We start from the raw sequence: 18150 nt of genomic DNA on the forward strand, positions 1-18150 counted from the left end.
GTTCGGATCCCACATATGAGGGCCAGTGACACTGCCCTCTACAGCTAAGATGCTGAACAACAGCTCAACCTGGAGCTGGGCTGTCGTGAGTCACCGACGATGGCGTAGGCTGCAGCCCCTGCTGCAGTGGGTTGCCATGGGCTACCGTATGTAGCCAGCAGCCAGCATGAGTGGCCAGCAGCCACCATGAGTGGCCATCCAGAAGCCAGCGACTGACCTGCCATGCCCGGGAAGAGCGCAATGATGGTGCCAACTTGGGCCAGTGAAGCAACGTCCTCCACAACTAGACTGGGGAACATAAGGACAGCAACTTTTCTGTTCCCCTTCCCCAATTCCCCAGCACTGTTCCCTTCCCCCAATTCCCCAATAAAAATCTTAAAAAATAAATAAATAAAAATAATGTTTTATCTTTCCATAGGGGAAAATTCAAATGGCATTTTACCTGCACACGTTAGATAAGTACAGGGGTTGTAGGGAAAGTGTGGTGAGGATGGAAATTACAGAGAAGGAAGTTGTTGACAAAGTCTAGGTGACACTGAATGGTAGTTAAGCATGGCTCACAGCTCGTGTAAAACTTCCCTACCATTTGGTAAACTTCTGCTGCCGCCTGGAGCAGTGAAGGGATTGTTAATCCCCTTCTTCATCCTCCTGATTAAATATTTTTAGATGAGAAAAGTGTAAATTCTCTTAGTTCATCTTTGAATACATAAGGGAGGCATTTGATCCCTGGAAGAAGTGCCTGGAAGGGTAAGGGGGATTGGCTAGCCATGTTTGAATTTCAGAATTCCCACTTAACACATTTACCTCTCATATGCCTCTTGCAGCTTTCTTCAAATGACCTTATCTCACCCCTCTGCTCTGTTTTTTTTTTTTAAATAATTTTTAGGTTTTTTTCAGTGACAGCTGACATTCATTATTATTTTATGTTAGTTTCGGGTGTACAGGTGGTTAGACATTTATATAATTTATGCAGTGATCCCCCCAATTAGTCTAGTACCCACCTGGCACTATACATAGCTGTTACAACATTATTTACTATATTCTCTGTGTTGTGCTTTACATCCCTGTGACTACTTTGTAACTACCAATTTGTATTTCTTAATCCCTTCACCTTTTTCACCCCGCCCCCAAAGCCCCTCCTTCTTTTGCCTTGTATATTCTGATGCTGCTTTGACCCTTTTTCTTTGCATTAGAACAAGTTGTGTGATTTGTGGATTGTCAGTTCATAAAAATAGATGTCCAGAGAATACCTACATTTTCTTGAAATCAATTTGCAGTGTTATCATCTCATCGAATGGGTGGGAAATGATGAAATATCGCTGGAACGTACACTATGCGAGGGGAGGAAACTTGTCTGTCCATTATCTTCTCCTTAATTTTTACGTGTTGATCATGTCCTTTCCAAAAGATATGTTGATCTTAATCCCTGGCACCAGGCTTTTATGTCCAATTTGTTTTACAAAGCAGGTTTCGTGGTCTCTCTGTTTTTTTGTTTTCTGCCCAGCTGAGTCTTCTGTGAAAATCTGTCTAAACTTTAATAGTCACTCTGGCTCCTTCACCTATTGCCTTTGATTAAATCTTTGGAGAAAGGAAGGGAAAGAACATTCTTTCAATGTATTTTACCAACAGGCTGCCATTCCCCTTCTTATTACTCCTGGTAAAAAGCATGTCTGTATCTGGTGCTTCTGCTGGAGGGCGATTGCTCCAGGGCAAATCCAGCAAAATTACAGCAAATAGATAGTTGGGCAGCCCAAGTTACAAAAGGAGAATTGACTTCAATACGTGTAGTTCATACCTTGCTGTGTCATACCCTGCTCCATCAAGTTGGGAGATTTAAAGATCTGTGAGAAACACCTGTCAAGAATTTTATCATCTCTTAGAATAACATTTATTCAACCAGTTAAGCTTAGCAAGTTCAAGTTCAGAAAACAGTGAGAGGAAACTTTTATAGCATGGTGGCTTGGTAATGTGACTCTCCCTTACCAAGATGGCATTAGAGGGTTTGCTTCACTTCTAACTCTTCTTTCACTGGGTCAAGTTGCTGCTGCCACTTGGACTATGGAGCCAAACCCTGCCTACTTCTTTAATAACTGAAATTCCATATGCACACTAGCCTGGTGTGGTTATGGGGACATTTTGCCAGTTCTCACTTTGAAAGAAGAGGATCTGTGAACAGAACAAAGCTTTGGGCATTAAAAGGGTTTAATTCATAATATCTGGTGATGCCATAAAAGGTTAATGATTGTCATCTTAAACGGTTCAACCTGAACTTAAAAATGATAAATTTCATCTTGTGTTTCAATGCTGCCTAGATCTCAGCCTCTGAAAATAAAAAAAACAAAACAAAACAAAACAAAACAAAACAAAACTTGAGATGATTTTATAGTTAAGAGTTCTGTGATCAATTGTTGGTGACAAATGACATGAGTCTGGGATAGGTTGTGATAACACATTTTCTGTCTCTGACTGGTGTTTTGAAGACCCGATTAGAAACCGAGGGACCTGAAAAGTGCTCTCACAGAAAGATGAGCACAGTTCTCTGAAGAGGGCCACAGGGAATCTGGATGTCTGGAGCAGAGATGTTGCTTGAAACATACTGCGAGGGTTTCGCGGTTTCCAAAGACTAAAGTTTGGAGAGCTTCACAGAAGGATAAATTTTTCTGAGACTCATCCTGTCGCATGGGTTAGTTCTTTTAGCTTTAAAATCTGTTAAATTTTGCTTTACACTTCTATTCATTTCATCTCTAGGGACCCCAACCTGCAACAACTTCCAAACACCTGAAAAATCTTTGGTCTCTCTTAGAACTGCCTCTGTCAACATCACTATGATTCTGTGATTGTCCTTAATTGTTTTCTACTATCGCTTCAAATAAGACTCAGAACATTCATATGTTGGTGAGCATTGATTTGGGTGGTGGAGCTGCTTGGTAATGTTTTGTTAAAAAAAAAAATCAGGGGCGTCCAGTTAGCTCAGTTGGTTAGAGCACAGGGCTCATAACACCAAGGTTGTTGGTTCGATTCCCACATGGGCCACTGAGATGTGCCTTCCAAAACTAGAATGAAATAACTACCTGACTTGGAGCTGGTGGGTACTGGAAAAACACACTGTTCTCCCCGCAACCAAAAAAAAAAAAAAAGTCAGACCTAGAGACTTAATAATTATTACCTGAAAGTTTTCATCAGGTGCAGGGGTTGTCATACCTATTTCAATATTTTAAGCCTGCTGCAACTTATTTCAGCTGAGTGTTTGCAGAAGAGTTACTTATGGCTCTGCTAGCTGGTGCTTCCTTTTATAAAAGCTCTAGAAAAGGAGGGCTATTATCTTTGGGAGATGTTGCTCTCATTTTAACTGAAACTTGGTAAGTTCTCCGGCTAAAATGAAGTCAGGCTCTTTTCTCAATGGGCATTTCTAACTCAGGCCAGGTCCATGAGGACCGAATTTCCAGGAAAAAAAAATCCTATTATTTACTGGAAAAAGGGCAACTGTATAGGTGAGAACCCATGGGATAATGTATTTCAAAGCCAAATCTAGCTATCTTCTTCATCCCCTTCTTGTTCCCTGAGGGGGAAAAGAAAACAATTAGGCAAGACTTTTTTTTTCTTCTTTTAATTTTGTTCAGCATTAAAGGAGGGAACTTCATAAACAGTGATTGTCATTTACAGAAAACATTCAGAAATCATGTGTGCATTATCAGGGAATGCTAACAGTATTCAACTAATAATTTACAGACATAAAATAAGGACAAAAATCTATTACATTCTAAAGTAATATAAAACTCTGTTTTTAATTGTTAGGGAGTGCTGTTTTATTCTAGTATATTTATAATTAAAAAAGAAAACTCAATGCTTACTTCCTAAATGACTCAGGCTGCAGTTTTACTCATGTACACAGAAATTAGGGTTTATATATTAAACAAGGAGAGAGAGATCAGAAAATTGTAGATTTTAAAAACCATAGATGTCCTGGGTTTATTTGTAGTTTGCCTTTTGCCTCTACAGGGCAATCATAATATGTGGTAATAATGTAATTAAGCTCCAGAAAAATCAATGGTGACTATAGAAGGCATTATTATCTTTTAAAAAGTATAATTATTATGCTTTTTAGAGTGAATACTTTTATTTTACATACTTTTGGCAATGCAACTTTGGTGCGTTGCCAACAACGATGTGCATGCTAGTAGGAGATGCCAACTGCACACTCACACGTGGCCCCTCAGGGTGCAGTCATGGTTGGTGGGTACAGCCAGCCAAGCCCCAGACAGCCCGTGGTCTCAACCGCTGGAGGACTTAGCACAGCTCTTCACTTTACACTTGTAGGTTGGAGCTAAGGTAAAAACATTAAAACTCTGAAAGTTGGAAGTTTATGAAAATCATTTCTCTCAATCCTAAAAGCAAGGAAGTATTGTCAGGGATTTCAAAAATACTGGAAAGTCTCATTTAAATCTAAATATCTTTATTATTATTATTATTATTATAAATTGATCATCATAAAATATTAGCCTTTTAAAGTCATATTTGGGATGCAGGAAAAGCATCAGTTTCATCAGACTTGCTCCTGCCTGTGTTGTTACAGCTCATGACACCTTCGATTTTCCTTCCTCTCAGTCTATCTTCCCGACCCTCCCTCAGGTTCTTTACAGCATTTATTTGGTGAAGGTCAGTTATGGCTTCAGCAAATGGGTAGTCTGACCTCAGGTTATTAAGAAGAAATAAACGTGTACAAAAATATTTTGTTCATCAGAAAGCAGAGTTTGTTTTCCTTAAGCTATTTCATGCAGAGAGGATTTTAGACAAAGCCATTGCTACAGGGAAAGATGACTTACTCAGGCAACATTTCTCTCTCTCTCTCTCTTTTTCTTTAACTTTCCTTTTTCGTATTGTCTAGTTCAGGTAAAGTTTGCAGGTCTTAGGCCAATCTTCAAGACAAATTCTTTGGAGCAGATTTAATTGACAGCCCTGTCCCTTTCTCAGCTGTATTACACAAAAAAGCGTACACTCAACACCAATGACCCGTCAAGATGCTTAAACTGTTACAACCAGTTTCTGAGAAGTACATAACACGCAGAAAGGAAGCAAGTACATATTTGCTCTTTGTTGGTTTTTCCCCCATCTAAAAAAATTGTTACAAAGTCTTATGCTTAAACAGAGACATAGAAAAATCAGTGTATTCACTGTCTCCGGTTATTTACAACAAAAATTACAGAGACAGCATACATCGTATTAGACCTTCCACAAGCATATATTAAAAGTAATTACATTTGAAAAAATATTTTTATTTTTCCTCTACATTTCTACAATACATACTCGGTTTTCTGTGGGTGTGGTTTTCATTCGTGTGTGTGTGTGTGTGTGTGTGTGTGCGCGCGCGCGCGCGCGCTAATCAGATGAAGCAGACAGTACTGTGCTTGGATGTGGGATCTGTAGCTTTTCAGACATACCTAGTGTGTCCACATGTGGCTGTGACAGAGGCATGTGAATGCTCTCCATCAGCCACTGCCCGAGGGTGGGGGTGGGTTTAATGTAAGGATCATGCTGCCCAGGCGGGTGCAGGTACCCTGCACATCCCTCAATTGGGTTTATTCAATTCTGGTAACCTTGTGCTTTATTTCTGGCCATGAGAACAATCACTGATCTGCCTTTTCTGATCCACCGGAGGTCATGCAGGAGCCTAAGATCACTATGGCCAATTCACTTTGGAGGACATTCAGCAGCTTAGGAAAAAAGTGCACAAACAGACAACCCCCACCTGCTGCATAGGAACCCATGGTCCCACACTTCAGGTCAATGGAGGGCGACATTATCATGACTCTAGAATAAATTCTTTAGCTACAACCAAGGGAAAATAAAAACGGGTGGCAGATACTGAAGCCACACACTGAAAGAAACACGTTAAGACTCAAAAGCATAAAAATCGTGCATTTGTCTTTCGGAAAAATGTGGCTAGAAATCTAGCCACCTGGCTCTATGAAGCTGGGAGTTTGCGCAAGACAAATAGAAGTGTCTTTTATAAGTCGTCAATAAATTGAATTGTTTTCAGTTTTAGACTGTTCGCTATTGTTTCAACTGTGTTCTCTAGTAGTGACAGTCAAATATGGAGGCCAAATTGAATGTCAGAAGGGCAAGATTTCCACTCCCCCACTCTAATATCATGCAGGCTTGTATCTCCAGCCAAACAGGCCCCTAATTCGACTTTGCTTAAACCGGAGGTTGCAAATTATGAGCCGTCTGCTGTTCAGAGATGTATTTGTTTGGGTTGCACTAAGCTCTGAACCAACTGACATCATTTACAACTCAAGAGATTTTATGAGATTCAGAAGCTTTAGCCACCCTTCAGCTTTAGCCGACTATTGGATGGCCCTTTTCAGATGGGGCATTTCCTTGCCAGCTCTCCACTTGGACTGCTTCACTCATTTGCATTAACTCCCTGGCCCTGTTCTCAGCTTTTTGAATTTTAACCCTTGCTTTAAATGAACATGTACCTCTGGTCCTGAGAGCCCCTGGTCTGTCCTCCATCCTAAAATGTTTGTGAACTCCTATCTAAAGATCCCCATATTTGGTTGCAGCTTTCACTAGCAGTTAGAGATAGAAAATCAAATACCACTTCATCTAAAGCAGATGGTGGGCTTTTTCTTCTTCTTTATACAGGGGACTTTGTGCAAAGTTTCACTAAAGATGCACACTTTAAAGTTATTGCTGTTCTATTGAATGGTGGCTCTGTCAGGGCACAGACATCCTTGCCTGAATTTACTGTCAATTGTACTAACTTCCTTGGAAACAAAAGTTTATAGAGAAAAAAGATTCAGGAAAAAAATTATTTCTTCCAAGTTCCAATAGCCATAGAACTTTTCTTGCTTCTATAATAAATGAAAACAAAGAACATGGAACAAAACTGACATCATTTGCCTCTGACGTTTTTGAAAAACAAAAAAACAAAACAAAAAAACTGGTTGAATTTTAGGTTGTCCTTGGGACACAAGGATTGTTTTTGCATTCAAGCCTGGTACACATAGGAGTGTAGAGTGAGCGTGTATTGACTATCCATGTGCATGATTTTCTACAAACAGTTTAGCTTGACTGCTGTGAAGTTATGTGCTGAACAAGGCAACTATGATAGAAAATGTACTGATGCCTCCTTGGCACCTCTTGTTAATATTCAGAGTTCACTATGATTTCAGGTTTTTTAGATTCAGTCAAAGAAGTCTAATTACCTAAGAGACCATTATATTCTCTGTTTTCACCAACCAGTGATCTTTTAGTCCGGAGCCCTGAAGATAGTATTAAAACAGGGAAATCCAGAAAGGGTATATTTGTAGAGTACATCTCCACCCTCGCTTGGAGCTTTTGGGGATAAAAGCGTTGCAGAAAAAGGGACACAAAGATGACCCGAATCATGGACAGTAGGGGTCTATGTGAGATGTTAAGTTGGATTTGGAATCCCTTTTTCTGCTATATTCCCTCTAAAATTTGCCTTTCCTTTTACAGAGCACAGGTACAGTTTCACCTCCCTTGTCAGGTTCATCTAATGCCACTGACATTTCTGTATTTCCCTTGCTCGGGGCTTGTGAAGGAAGTTTGGGTTCACAGGGAGATACATATTCCTATAAATGGAGCAGCTGGATTATTTGGCTCTTAGCAGATTTTAGAAAATGAGACTTAGTTGTCCTTACTTGTGAACAACTTGTCAGCAAGCCTAAAAAGTAAAAGTAAATTCAGTTTACAACATGAAGTTACTGCGCATTGGTCTGAAAGCCTTGTCAGAGAGGTACTCTCATTGGCTATTTAATTTATGCCATTTACATTTTGTTGTCATTTTCCTGTTTTTTTGTTTTTTTCTCCTTCTTGATGTACCTTTTTTTTTTCTTCAGTAAAACATCCCTGAGTGGGTACAGTGCAACATCTGCGTCAAGCAGTGATTGTCATTTACGAAGCATGAAATGTACAGATCATGGGTTCTTTCTTCCAGTGCACACTTTATCATGAATGTGTTATGAACATTTATGAGTGTTCATGTGGAAGGGACAAAGATTGCATGTGGCAAAGAAAGTCGTTAGTACCAAAATTTCAAAATACCTTGAGATGCAGTCACAGATGTTCAAAGGGCAGCTTTTAAAGGTGCTTCATTACCATTGAAAATATGACTTGGCTCTCTTTTGAAGGGACAGATTTGGCAACTGTGGTGAAAAATGGAAATCTCTTTTCTCAACTGAAGTGAGCTGAACATGTACTGGTTTCCCTGTTTTGTTTTGGTTCAGTCGCTAGTTGTTTCCTGTTCCCTTGCTTTAAAAGGTTCATGCCATCCCAATTAAGTTGCTTGCACTAGTGGAAATGACACAAATTCAAATCCAGTACCTCCTGAGGCAAATGCGGGGAACAATCTTTTTTCCTACATCACCCATGGGACAAGGGAGGAAAAAATTCTCAGCCACTTCATCAATTGAGCCAATTTAAATCCTCTAAGGTAAATTGGAGGAAACAAATGATTCCCTTTGCAACTGAGCAGGAATTACAGGCTGACGATGAAAAACACTAGGCCAACAGAACAATGAAAACAAAGTTTGACATAAGTTCAAAGCTCAAAGGGAAACACCAAGTAGACACATTAAACATCGCCTATCACAAGCCAATCATAAAACATACATTGCATTTGGAAACGGCTAAGTTTAATTGAGTGCCTTCCATTACCCTGTTTTCCTAGCAATCAGTAAAGTAATCTTTCCATTAGAAGGAAATATGACTCTTGGAATTAATTCTTTATACAAAGAGCTAGCAGGAGTGACATTTACACCAAAAAGAATTGAGTCCCTGTAGCAGCATAATAAGCAGTCTACAGCTGTCTTCTTAGACACTGAAGGTAATTTGGTTCAATGTAGTTAAATTAATTGAATATAACAGTAGTTGAGAAAGAGATTCATTATTTTAAAGCCTTTTTGGTTTTCCCTATTGGTTTGGAATGAATCAATCATGAGATGGGATAATGCTCTGTTTTCTAAAAGAAAAGACTAACACAACTGTTTTATCATCAATGAGGAGTTCTGTGGCATTGTGGAGATAGATGGCTCTCAACTATGTAACTTCAGGAGAGCATAAGAGATTACAGAAAGATCAAAGCTTCCGCTGATGGAAACTTTACAAGCAGATGTGCGTGTGTGTGTGTGTGTGTGTGTGTGTGTGTGTGTGTGTGTGTGTTTGACAAAGAGAAAAGGACAGGACCTCATGAGTTGGTGGCTGGGCTACACTTACAGGAGACCATAATTTTCATTGTCATATACAAAGCTCTCCTCTGCCTTCTTTTTATAAAATGTTATTTTGGATCAGATAAGACCAAAGGTGTAAGGTTTCCAGAGCACAGGCAGAACAAGTTCCTTGGGATTTATGCTTTTCTGGTGATCACTTTGATTGAAGAGCAGGTGGAGAAGTGGCAACTTGTACTAGAAAGTCTAAATTCTCTAATCCTGATTTCACCTCTTGCATTCTGTACTTTTAAAAGTTGCTAAAAAATAATCTTAGGCTTAGATGGATAATGCGATTTCAAACTGCATAGGAAATAGTTTTGGCTTTGGGGTATATTAGTTCTATAGAATAACTCAGATCATTTTTTCTAATCTGTCAAGTTTTTGCTATATTTTTATAATATAGCATTTTGGAGTTTAAAAAAATTAGAGGCTCCAGACTAGAAGGACATATAAAGTCCAGCCTCCTCCTTTATTGCTGCTTTTTCTAACAAACTTATTAGAGAATGAATATAAAGAACTACTACTTTACTTTGTTTATTCCTTCTACCTTACCTCTTCTTTGCCCAAAAAAATATGGTTAGAGGGGAAATGTTTACATGAAATGGCATTAAGACACTGGGTTCTGATTTACTCTTTTACTCTAATTTTATTAAAAAAAATTGCTGGTGGTTGTAATCTACAGACTGTGTTTCCCTGTTGAAGACACAATAAGCACCAAAAGCAAGTTTCTTTCACAACCTGAAATCCAAAGCAAAAGTGTTTGATGTGTCCCGGTGAAAAACAGGAAATATCTATTGTTTGGTCAAAAAAGTTCTGGACTCCACAATATTATTATCTGTGGCCTAATTCTTAAAACAGGAAAATGGCTCTAAATATTTATATTTTTTCTCCAGTCTGTACCATCTTGACAAGGCTTTGATGTCATTGATTAAAAAAAAAAAAGAGTTTTTATACAGAGGCCATGCATTATAATTATTCCTTTGTAGACTTATTTCTGAATTGGTACCATCCCGCCATTGACTACAGATGAAAACTCTGGCTGGGAAAACAAAATCCCGATTGTCTAATGTAAAAGTAACATATAACATATAATCAAGAGAGCCTGACTGAACCTCCTTTGCTAGTAGGTATGATATTTTAAGCCACAGTGCCTGTGCATGTATAAGTAATTGTCATATATAATATTCTCAGATATTATATACTTATTATATACATGCACAGTACTTTCCAAGACAGCTACAAATTTACACATGCATCAACTACCTAAAAACATAGAAATAGGTAAGCCTATTAAGTGGAATTTTCTTAAATTATATTTGAACAATCAACAGGAAAAGTAATCATGTAAAGTACCGCTCTGTTCTCGTATATATCTACAATAAAATTCTATAAACAGTTGTCTCCCAAAACATACCCGAATAAAATTAAAAAAAAAAAAAGATAACACCCAGTGTCCTATATTTGTATATTTATGGTCGTTTCCAAAACAAACAAACAAATAAAAGAGCCCCACTCAGGTGCATATTTACATTCTTCAAACTGTAGCGGTGAAAAATAATTCTATTAAGTGCAGGACATTCCTAATGTTGCAGTAGTGACATTTTCCTTAAGTCTTCATGAACACATTGCTTTTGTCTTAATGGTGATGCATTCCATGACTATGAGACAGTTCTGTCGTCGCCTTCATTTGCAGACGGTGGCACAGTCAGGATTAAAGAGCTCCTTGTATAACGGAGGAAAGAGTGTATTCACTATGTCTGGATGCGATTGCTTAAATACCTGCAGCTTCTCCCCGTGCAAGTTGCAAACCGCTGTGATGGTTGGTATCTTGGCTATTAACTGCAGAATGGAGGGACAGGGAAGGAGACAAAGGAGGAAGCTCATTAGTGCTCTGTCTTCTGAATCAGTGTCTTTCCTGGCCCCAGATGAAGGGAAATGGCTTTGGAAAAAAATGTTCAGAAAGAAAGAAGGCTCACTTTCAGCTTTTCTTTTAGAACAAAACAAAACAAACCAAACAAAACAAAATGCTCACCCTCCACCCCCCACCCCTGCCATCCCCTAAAGGGAAAATAAAGAGAAAGAAAGCCAGACCAAGCCTCCTGATTCATTGTTCTTAAATAAAGTATGTAGGGGAGGCAGTCTAGTTTAATGGTTAGGAGTGGGTGCTCGGCAGGCAGGCTGACTGAGGTGGAATTCTGATTCCAAAATGGCTCAATGGCTGTGTGGCTGTGACATATGCTGTTTCAGTTTTCTCATTTGTAAAATGGGCTTGGTCACAGTACCTACATCATTGGGTTGTTGCGTGGACTGAGTGAGGTAATTCATATAAAAGTGTTAAAAATATTGCATGCATGAAACACAGCTGTTAGGGACACTTAGAATCCATCAGTGTCAAAATTAGCTTAAACCCAAATGTCATTGTGATCCAATTCCTGTGGGAATATGTTCTCATACAGAGAATACTTTTGCAAAAGATAAGCTTGATAATTCATATAGCTGACCAAAGGTACACTTGAAAGTGATGATAACATAAAATTTAATAAAACCCATCTAATCACCAATTAGGCTCACTGTGCTTCCAACCCTATTTAATAAGAAACCATTTCAGCCTTGGAAGTAAAAGAGGAAATAGATAATTAGTCACTTTGCGGTTTTTCAAAATCAAAAATTTCCACTCTTTCATTAACTTTCCTTTTAACAACTGATGACTTTATAACCATGCTATGAGCAATTTAAAAATAGCATGAGGATTAGAGCTGTTGACATTTTCATTAAAGAGATCTAGAACACATAAAGAAGTTTGGTGTTCAGACTTTCCATTTCTACTACTATCTACTGATAGGAAGAGAAATAAAAAACGTGAAATCTTTGTCAATAGAATGGCTATTAAATTTTAGACTGAGAATGAAGACTTTCTGTTCAACATTACGAGTTACTTAAACTTGTAGTAGGCACTCTGCTAAACACCAGAAGGCACAAACAGGATGGTTCTTGCTTAGTATCTACTTGGAAAGACCACCCCGTGGAAAGCAGACTGAAAAACTGTAGTGAGTGCGACAGAGAAATGGCACTAGGAGAGGTGGTAGGTAACAGGATATTCTGACTTCTGGCAAGCCAGGGAAAGCTTCCCTGAGAAAGTGCCATTGGGGGTGGGCTCTGAAGGAAGACTGAGAGCTAACTAGATGCTGGGGCAGGGGTTACGTAATATGTCCCCAGGATCAATATGCAAAGAATCCGTGGTGCTTGAGGCACCGGAAGAACTAAAGCAAGTTCAGTGTCATTGGAGCAGTGGGTGAGCATGTTCAAGGATAAAGCTGCAGAGGTGGGCATGGCCAGATTACACAAGGTCTCAGCCTACTACGTTAAGGTCTTTCTAAGGGTTTTAAGCAAAAGGAAAGATGATCAGAATCCTCTTCTGAAAGATTCTCTTCATCCAGGATGGAAAACTGTGTCTTTTCTATTGGGTTGTGAGAAAAGTCATGACGTATTTTTTCTATGATTTTCGTTGCAAAAATGCATCATGACTTTTCCGACAACCCAATCTATTGTCATAGGTAAAGAATGTATAAGTATCCACTTAACTAGAGTTCCGTGGGAAATTATTCAAGCTCTCTTAACCAGCTGGGTCACACAGAAGGGGACTACCACAACTTCAGAACACTTCAGATGCTTTCCAGTTCCCCCTGAAATAGCTATTGAATGCAGAGAGGTTTGAAAGCTTTCTCTAATCATCTGCAGTTGAATTGATGATTGCAGAGCTCCTGAAACTTCCACATGCAACTCGAGCATGTTTGTCAATCCTCGGTGTGCATAAGAATCACTAGAGTGCTTCCTCCAAATGCAGATAGCTGGGCTCTACCCCTAGGGATTCTGTTTCAGTAAGTCTAGGTGGAGCTCAGGCTCCATATTTGAAACAAACATCCCTTGCCGATACTGTTGTAGTGGATCCATGAAATAAAGTTTGAGAAACGCTGCTTCAGAGGTTCACGTCTTACACATTCACAACTGGTTTTCAAAATTGAGAAGTAAATTCTTTATCATGTTTGAAAGAGTCCTAGTTGCTGAGTGTAAAGTTAACTCTTTTTCAGGAGGCAGACAAGGAAGCTATAGCTAGGGAGGGAAGGTTCCCTATGCTTAATTCTGTTAGGGGAGGGGCGAGTAATGAAATCCCTGAGTTCCCTATGACGACACGCAAATACTCCACAGAGAGGATTAGCCTAGTGATAAAAAGTATATAGGCTTTGAAGCCTGACTGCCTGGGTTTGAATCCTGGACCTGCTATTTATAGCTGTGTGACTTTGGGCAAGTCACTTAACCTCTCAGCTTTCTTATCTGTCAGATGGTAATTATGGTAGTCCATATCTGAGAGGGTTCTTGTGAGGATTAAAGGAGCCAACACAAACATGCCTATAACAGTGCCTGGTACATAGTGGCGGTATATGTGTCAGGTGTCATGCTTTCCCACATAATCCTTCCTTCAAGGAGAGAAACCCATAGTCAAGGCCGTGCTGGTTTAGCCAAATGACATATAGGACAAGAAACCACCAAAAATTGAGTCTCCGTAGATCATGTGTGACTACAAAACCAACCATTTACTTTTCTTGAAGTGAAAAAGCAACATCATATTGATTTTCATTTTCTTATAGCAATTAAAGTAAGCTGCTCATTTAATAAACTATGATCCATAAAGTAGAATCCTAGGTACGACAATTTCTTAAAGCATTTTTCTGCTCCTTTAGAGAAGGGATGGTGTGGAAAATTAACTGTATAAGAGGACTGAAACCCTTCTACAGTTGCTTATTTGCACTGGACCAATTTAACCACGTGTTCCGTTTTGGAAAGGGAATATGGACACTTGCTTCTTTCCTGCCTAAAACTGGGTTTAAGAGGCATCTCATGTAGGACCTTGTTCTTCCCTCTTCCGTGGGGTTTGGATCCCCTCCCTGTTGCTCATCTGTAGAATGGGCAGAATGGTGAGAACTGCTTTTTATTAAAGACCACTGGAACCACCTGAACAAACACCACCGAGATTGGCAAAGAGTGTCCTCAATCTCTGTGCTCTGGGAAGAGGCTGATTTACCAGCATCCAATCAGCTGTGGAAATAGAAGTGCTGACAGGGGCATCCATCGTCGGGAGGCACGGTGGGCCAGGAGGCCGTGCAGAGGCAGCAGCAGCACTTGTCAGAGCCCAGAAGGGCCTGCTGGAGGAAGCAGCAGGCAGTCACTTACTGCTCATTAATATTATGTACTACAGCTGGGGGGCCCCCATTTCAAAGGGAGCTCAGAGCAGCCTCAGCAGTAGTTAATGGTTCAACAACTTTTAAACAGCTGGGGAGGTGATCCAGAAGCACTTGGAGATGGAGGGGGTAGTCAATTTCAAATCATCATGAAATTTCTTCGTGTTTAAATAATCCCCATAGCAGGAGTAGGCAGAGGGTTTATAAAAAGGCATTTTCATGCTCATCTCTTTCTTATACAAGCATTTTTTTAGAAGAAGGAAGCTTTGGCTTATGCCTACAGGGGTCTACAAGAAGACAAAGCAGCTGTTTGAGAAGAGATCATAATCCCACGCCTCTTTCCAGAGGGTACTTTTATTAGAAAATCCACAATTTTATAACTGGTACATTTGAGGTTGAAAAAATGGAAGATGCAAAAGGTAAAACTAGTGATCTTATTCATATGGGCTTCCAGGCCATGAAGGTACCCTCCAACCTGTTGCAAGAAGCCCAAAGTTGTTTGATCAAACTGGAAGAAACTTCAGAAGCACTGATAAAAACAGGGCACAAGTGAGGCTGACTACATCCATTTCACTTGTCCATTCACTTTTAAACTTTTATTTAGTAACTTGGTACTGTTATAACAGAAAGACAAACTTCTGTCTCTAGGTTAATGATACAGTTTTGTTATTGTTATGCTAGAAATGGACTTAGGAATTAAGAGGTTAGTAAACCTGTTGGCGTGCACCCGTCCCAGCTTAACCTATCACAATTCTCCCTGGGAAGGCTGGAGCCTTCCAGATCTGAGGGGGAGAGGAACCTGAAAGGAACAGGTGTGTCATCACATGGTGCAGCCATTCTTCTTGGCCAGGACATTCTCTTCCCCTAGCTAACCCAAGGTCTCCATTGCATTTTCATTCACACGACATAACTTTAAACTAATACCTAAGGACGAAGAGATGTGGTGGGGCCTCTTTATGAGCAGCAAGGGCTTTGAAAGCCTGACTTTTTAATAACAGAAAACACAAATAATGATAACATTATTATTATCTCTCCTTGAAGGAGTAATATTTTTTATAATAATAGACAAGAGCGAGCCCAGTGCGGGGTGGGGGGGTGGGCAGGTCATAACTTTCTGGCCAGCCGGGAACAGGAGAAAAGGCAGGAGTGACAGAGATTCTGAGCTTCCACAAAATAACTCCTCCACAAAGACTGCTCCACATCCTGGAAGAATTAGAAGGGGTTTCTCAGCAGAAAACTGGGTCTAAAAACACCCAGAAGGGTGGGTGGTGTAGCCCATGATTCCTGGAAAGGAATCATCTATAGCACATGGCAAGGCGCCAGCATTTGAAAACTGTTTTGAGAAGTGAATTGAAGGCATGGCACTCACTGAAGGGTTCTAGTTGTGGCAATATAAAAATGACTCTCCCTTCAGGCTCTGCCTATGGGGAGGTCAGTGGGCTTTGTGGTCTGAGTTATACGAGGACTTCTTCCTGCCTTCCCGGTGGATGTATGTATGTGTTTTTATGACGTTTGCTAGTTTTAAACTTCTCAGTACAGCTTTGGGCAAGAACATACCTCTAGGAGTGTTGCATATACAGAGGGTGCCAAAAAATGTATACATATTTTAAGAAAGGAAAAGACTGTATTAAAATTGTAATACTCAACATATACCCATAACAAAAAATGAATACAAGTCATGTGTATCCATTTTTTTGGCACCCCCGGTATTTGCAGTAGTGCTGGGAAATATAAATATGCTACTTAACAATGTTCTATGACTCTAATTACCCAGGAGACACAGCAGGAGGGGCTGGACTGGAGAAGACTGTGTCAAAGCAAGTTCCAGCTATGGTCCTGCTAGAGGCTACACTTAAGAAAGGGCTGGGAACATGCACCTGAGGGCAGGATGTGAGCAAGACCTGCAGACCCATGCTTTGCCCTTGGCCATGAGTGCACTGCCTCAGCCTAGCCACAGCTGGCCCCTTTTCTTTCACCCTTTGCCCCTCTGGGAAGGCAACAATTACAGCAGACTTAGTGACTTGTAATAAGGAAGCCCACAGGCCAGAGAACAGAATCCTCACAAGTCTTTATAGTTCAGACATTCCCTGCTTTATCTGCCACCTTTCCCCTCCCACATCAGTGGTCATGCTAATCTCAACTGAGTGGAGAAAGAGCACCACAGTTTCCTAAATCTGGAAGCAAACATCTCAAAGTGAGTCATCGCAGCACCTAAAGCTCGAGGAGATGGAGCCCTACTTGAATGCCTGATGGGATTGCTGACTCTGGATGCAGGCTTTACCAACACTGTGTACTTTGCAGCTTTGGGCTGGAATATCATCCTAGATTCAATTAACACAGTGCACAGAGTACCAACTTGAATCTATAAGACCTGGTGAAATCAGTCTGTTTCTTCACTTATTGTAATGGTAGAACATCTAAAGAGTCCTTAAAACTATCACACTGGAGTGAGCACTGGCGGGCAAATGAATATGTTAAGAAGAAACCTTTGTTTTTCTCATTTTGAGTCAAAGAATATTATGCTGAAGGGGCTTTAATGACCATCCAGTCCAACCTACTCATTTCCCAGACAAGAAAAGTAAAGCCCAGATAACAGATGGGCTGCCTCCCCTAGTCAGATGGGGTTTAAAAATATACATGTATATTATATATATATCTATTATTTTTTTCCATGAGCTTTAGTGAAAGTGACCAGTGTCATCTGGCTTCTCAAATTCAGAATCCAGCCAAATCTGTTATTCATAGCTCGAATATACCTTATACTTTCTTACCTCCGTATCATTTCCCCCATTACTTAGAATGCCACATTCCACCTCTTCAACACCTCCCCCGACTTCCATCTTTTGAATAGTTTTTATACATTGGTGATTAACTCATATCTACCATGTCTTGGATAAAAGTTTCTCTGCTGAAATAAAATTTCTTTTGTCTACAACTACACCAACAGCACTTACATACTACCTATTGTGAACTGTGCATTTTGCTTATTTTTGATCTCATTTAGTCCTCAAAATAACCACAGGAGGGCCGGCCGAGTGGCGTGTTGGTTAAGAGTTGGCTTGGGACGTCAGCTCTGAGCAGCAGGGTCCTGGTTCAGATCCCACGTGAGGGCCAGTGATGCTGCGCCCTCTACAGCTAAGATGGTGAACAACAGCTCAACCTGGAGCTGGGCTGCCGGGAGTCGCTGGCGGCAGCGTAGGCTGCAGTGGGGCTGGCCGGCAGTAGGCATGAGCTTTCATGAGCTGCTGTGAGTAGCCATCCAGAGGCTGGCGAGCAACTGCCTCACTGGGAAGAGCGCAATGATAATACCTACATGGGCCAGTGAAACGACGTTCTCCACAACTAGACTGAAGAACAAAAGGACAGCAACTTGTCTGTTCCCCTTCCCCGATTCCCCAATGCTGTTCCCCTCCCCCAATTCCCTAATAAAATCTTAAATAAAAACATAACCATAGGAGATGGATATTATCTTCAGTCACATTTTACAAATGCAGAAGCTGAGGCACAGAGAGGTTAAGTAACTTTTCCAGGGTATCTCAGTGAGGAAATGGTTCTGATGGTTTAATATAAATAAGTTACATATTATCATTATGCTAACAAGGAAAGGAAACTAGATTCTTTCATAGGGTTTTTGTTTTTTTTTCCCAAACAATCAAACTGATTAATATATAGGGATTGAG

The 18150-nt window shown here is 40.2% G+C and overlaps 1 protein-coding gene across 2 annotated transcripts in view; it reads right to left on the reverse strand.

Annotated features, from left to right (window-relative positions):
* Nucleotides 1–6138: 6138 nt before the first annotated feature.
* Nucleotides 6139–18150, reverse strand: part of RORB (RAR related orphan receptor B) — a 183330-nt gene continuing 171318 nt past the window's right edge. For both annotated transcript variants that reach the window (XM_019650695.1, XM_019650694.1), the window contains one exon: nt 6139–11072. In XM_019650695.1, the coding sequence (XP_019506240.1) occupies nt 10917–11072 (156 nt within the window). In that variant the 3' untranslated portion in view covers nt 6139–10916. The remainder of the gene's footprint in view (nt 11073–18150) is intronic.

Source organism: Hipposideros armiger, unplaced genomic scaffold, assembly GCF_001890085.2.
Source record: "Hipposideros armiger isolate ML-2016 unplaced genomic scaffold, ASM189008v1 scaffold_144, whole genome shotgun sequence".
Classification (NCBI taxonomy): domain Eukaryota; kingdom Metazoa; phylum Chordata; class Mammalia; order Chiroptera; family Hipposideridae; genus Hipposideros; species Hipposideros armiger.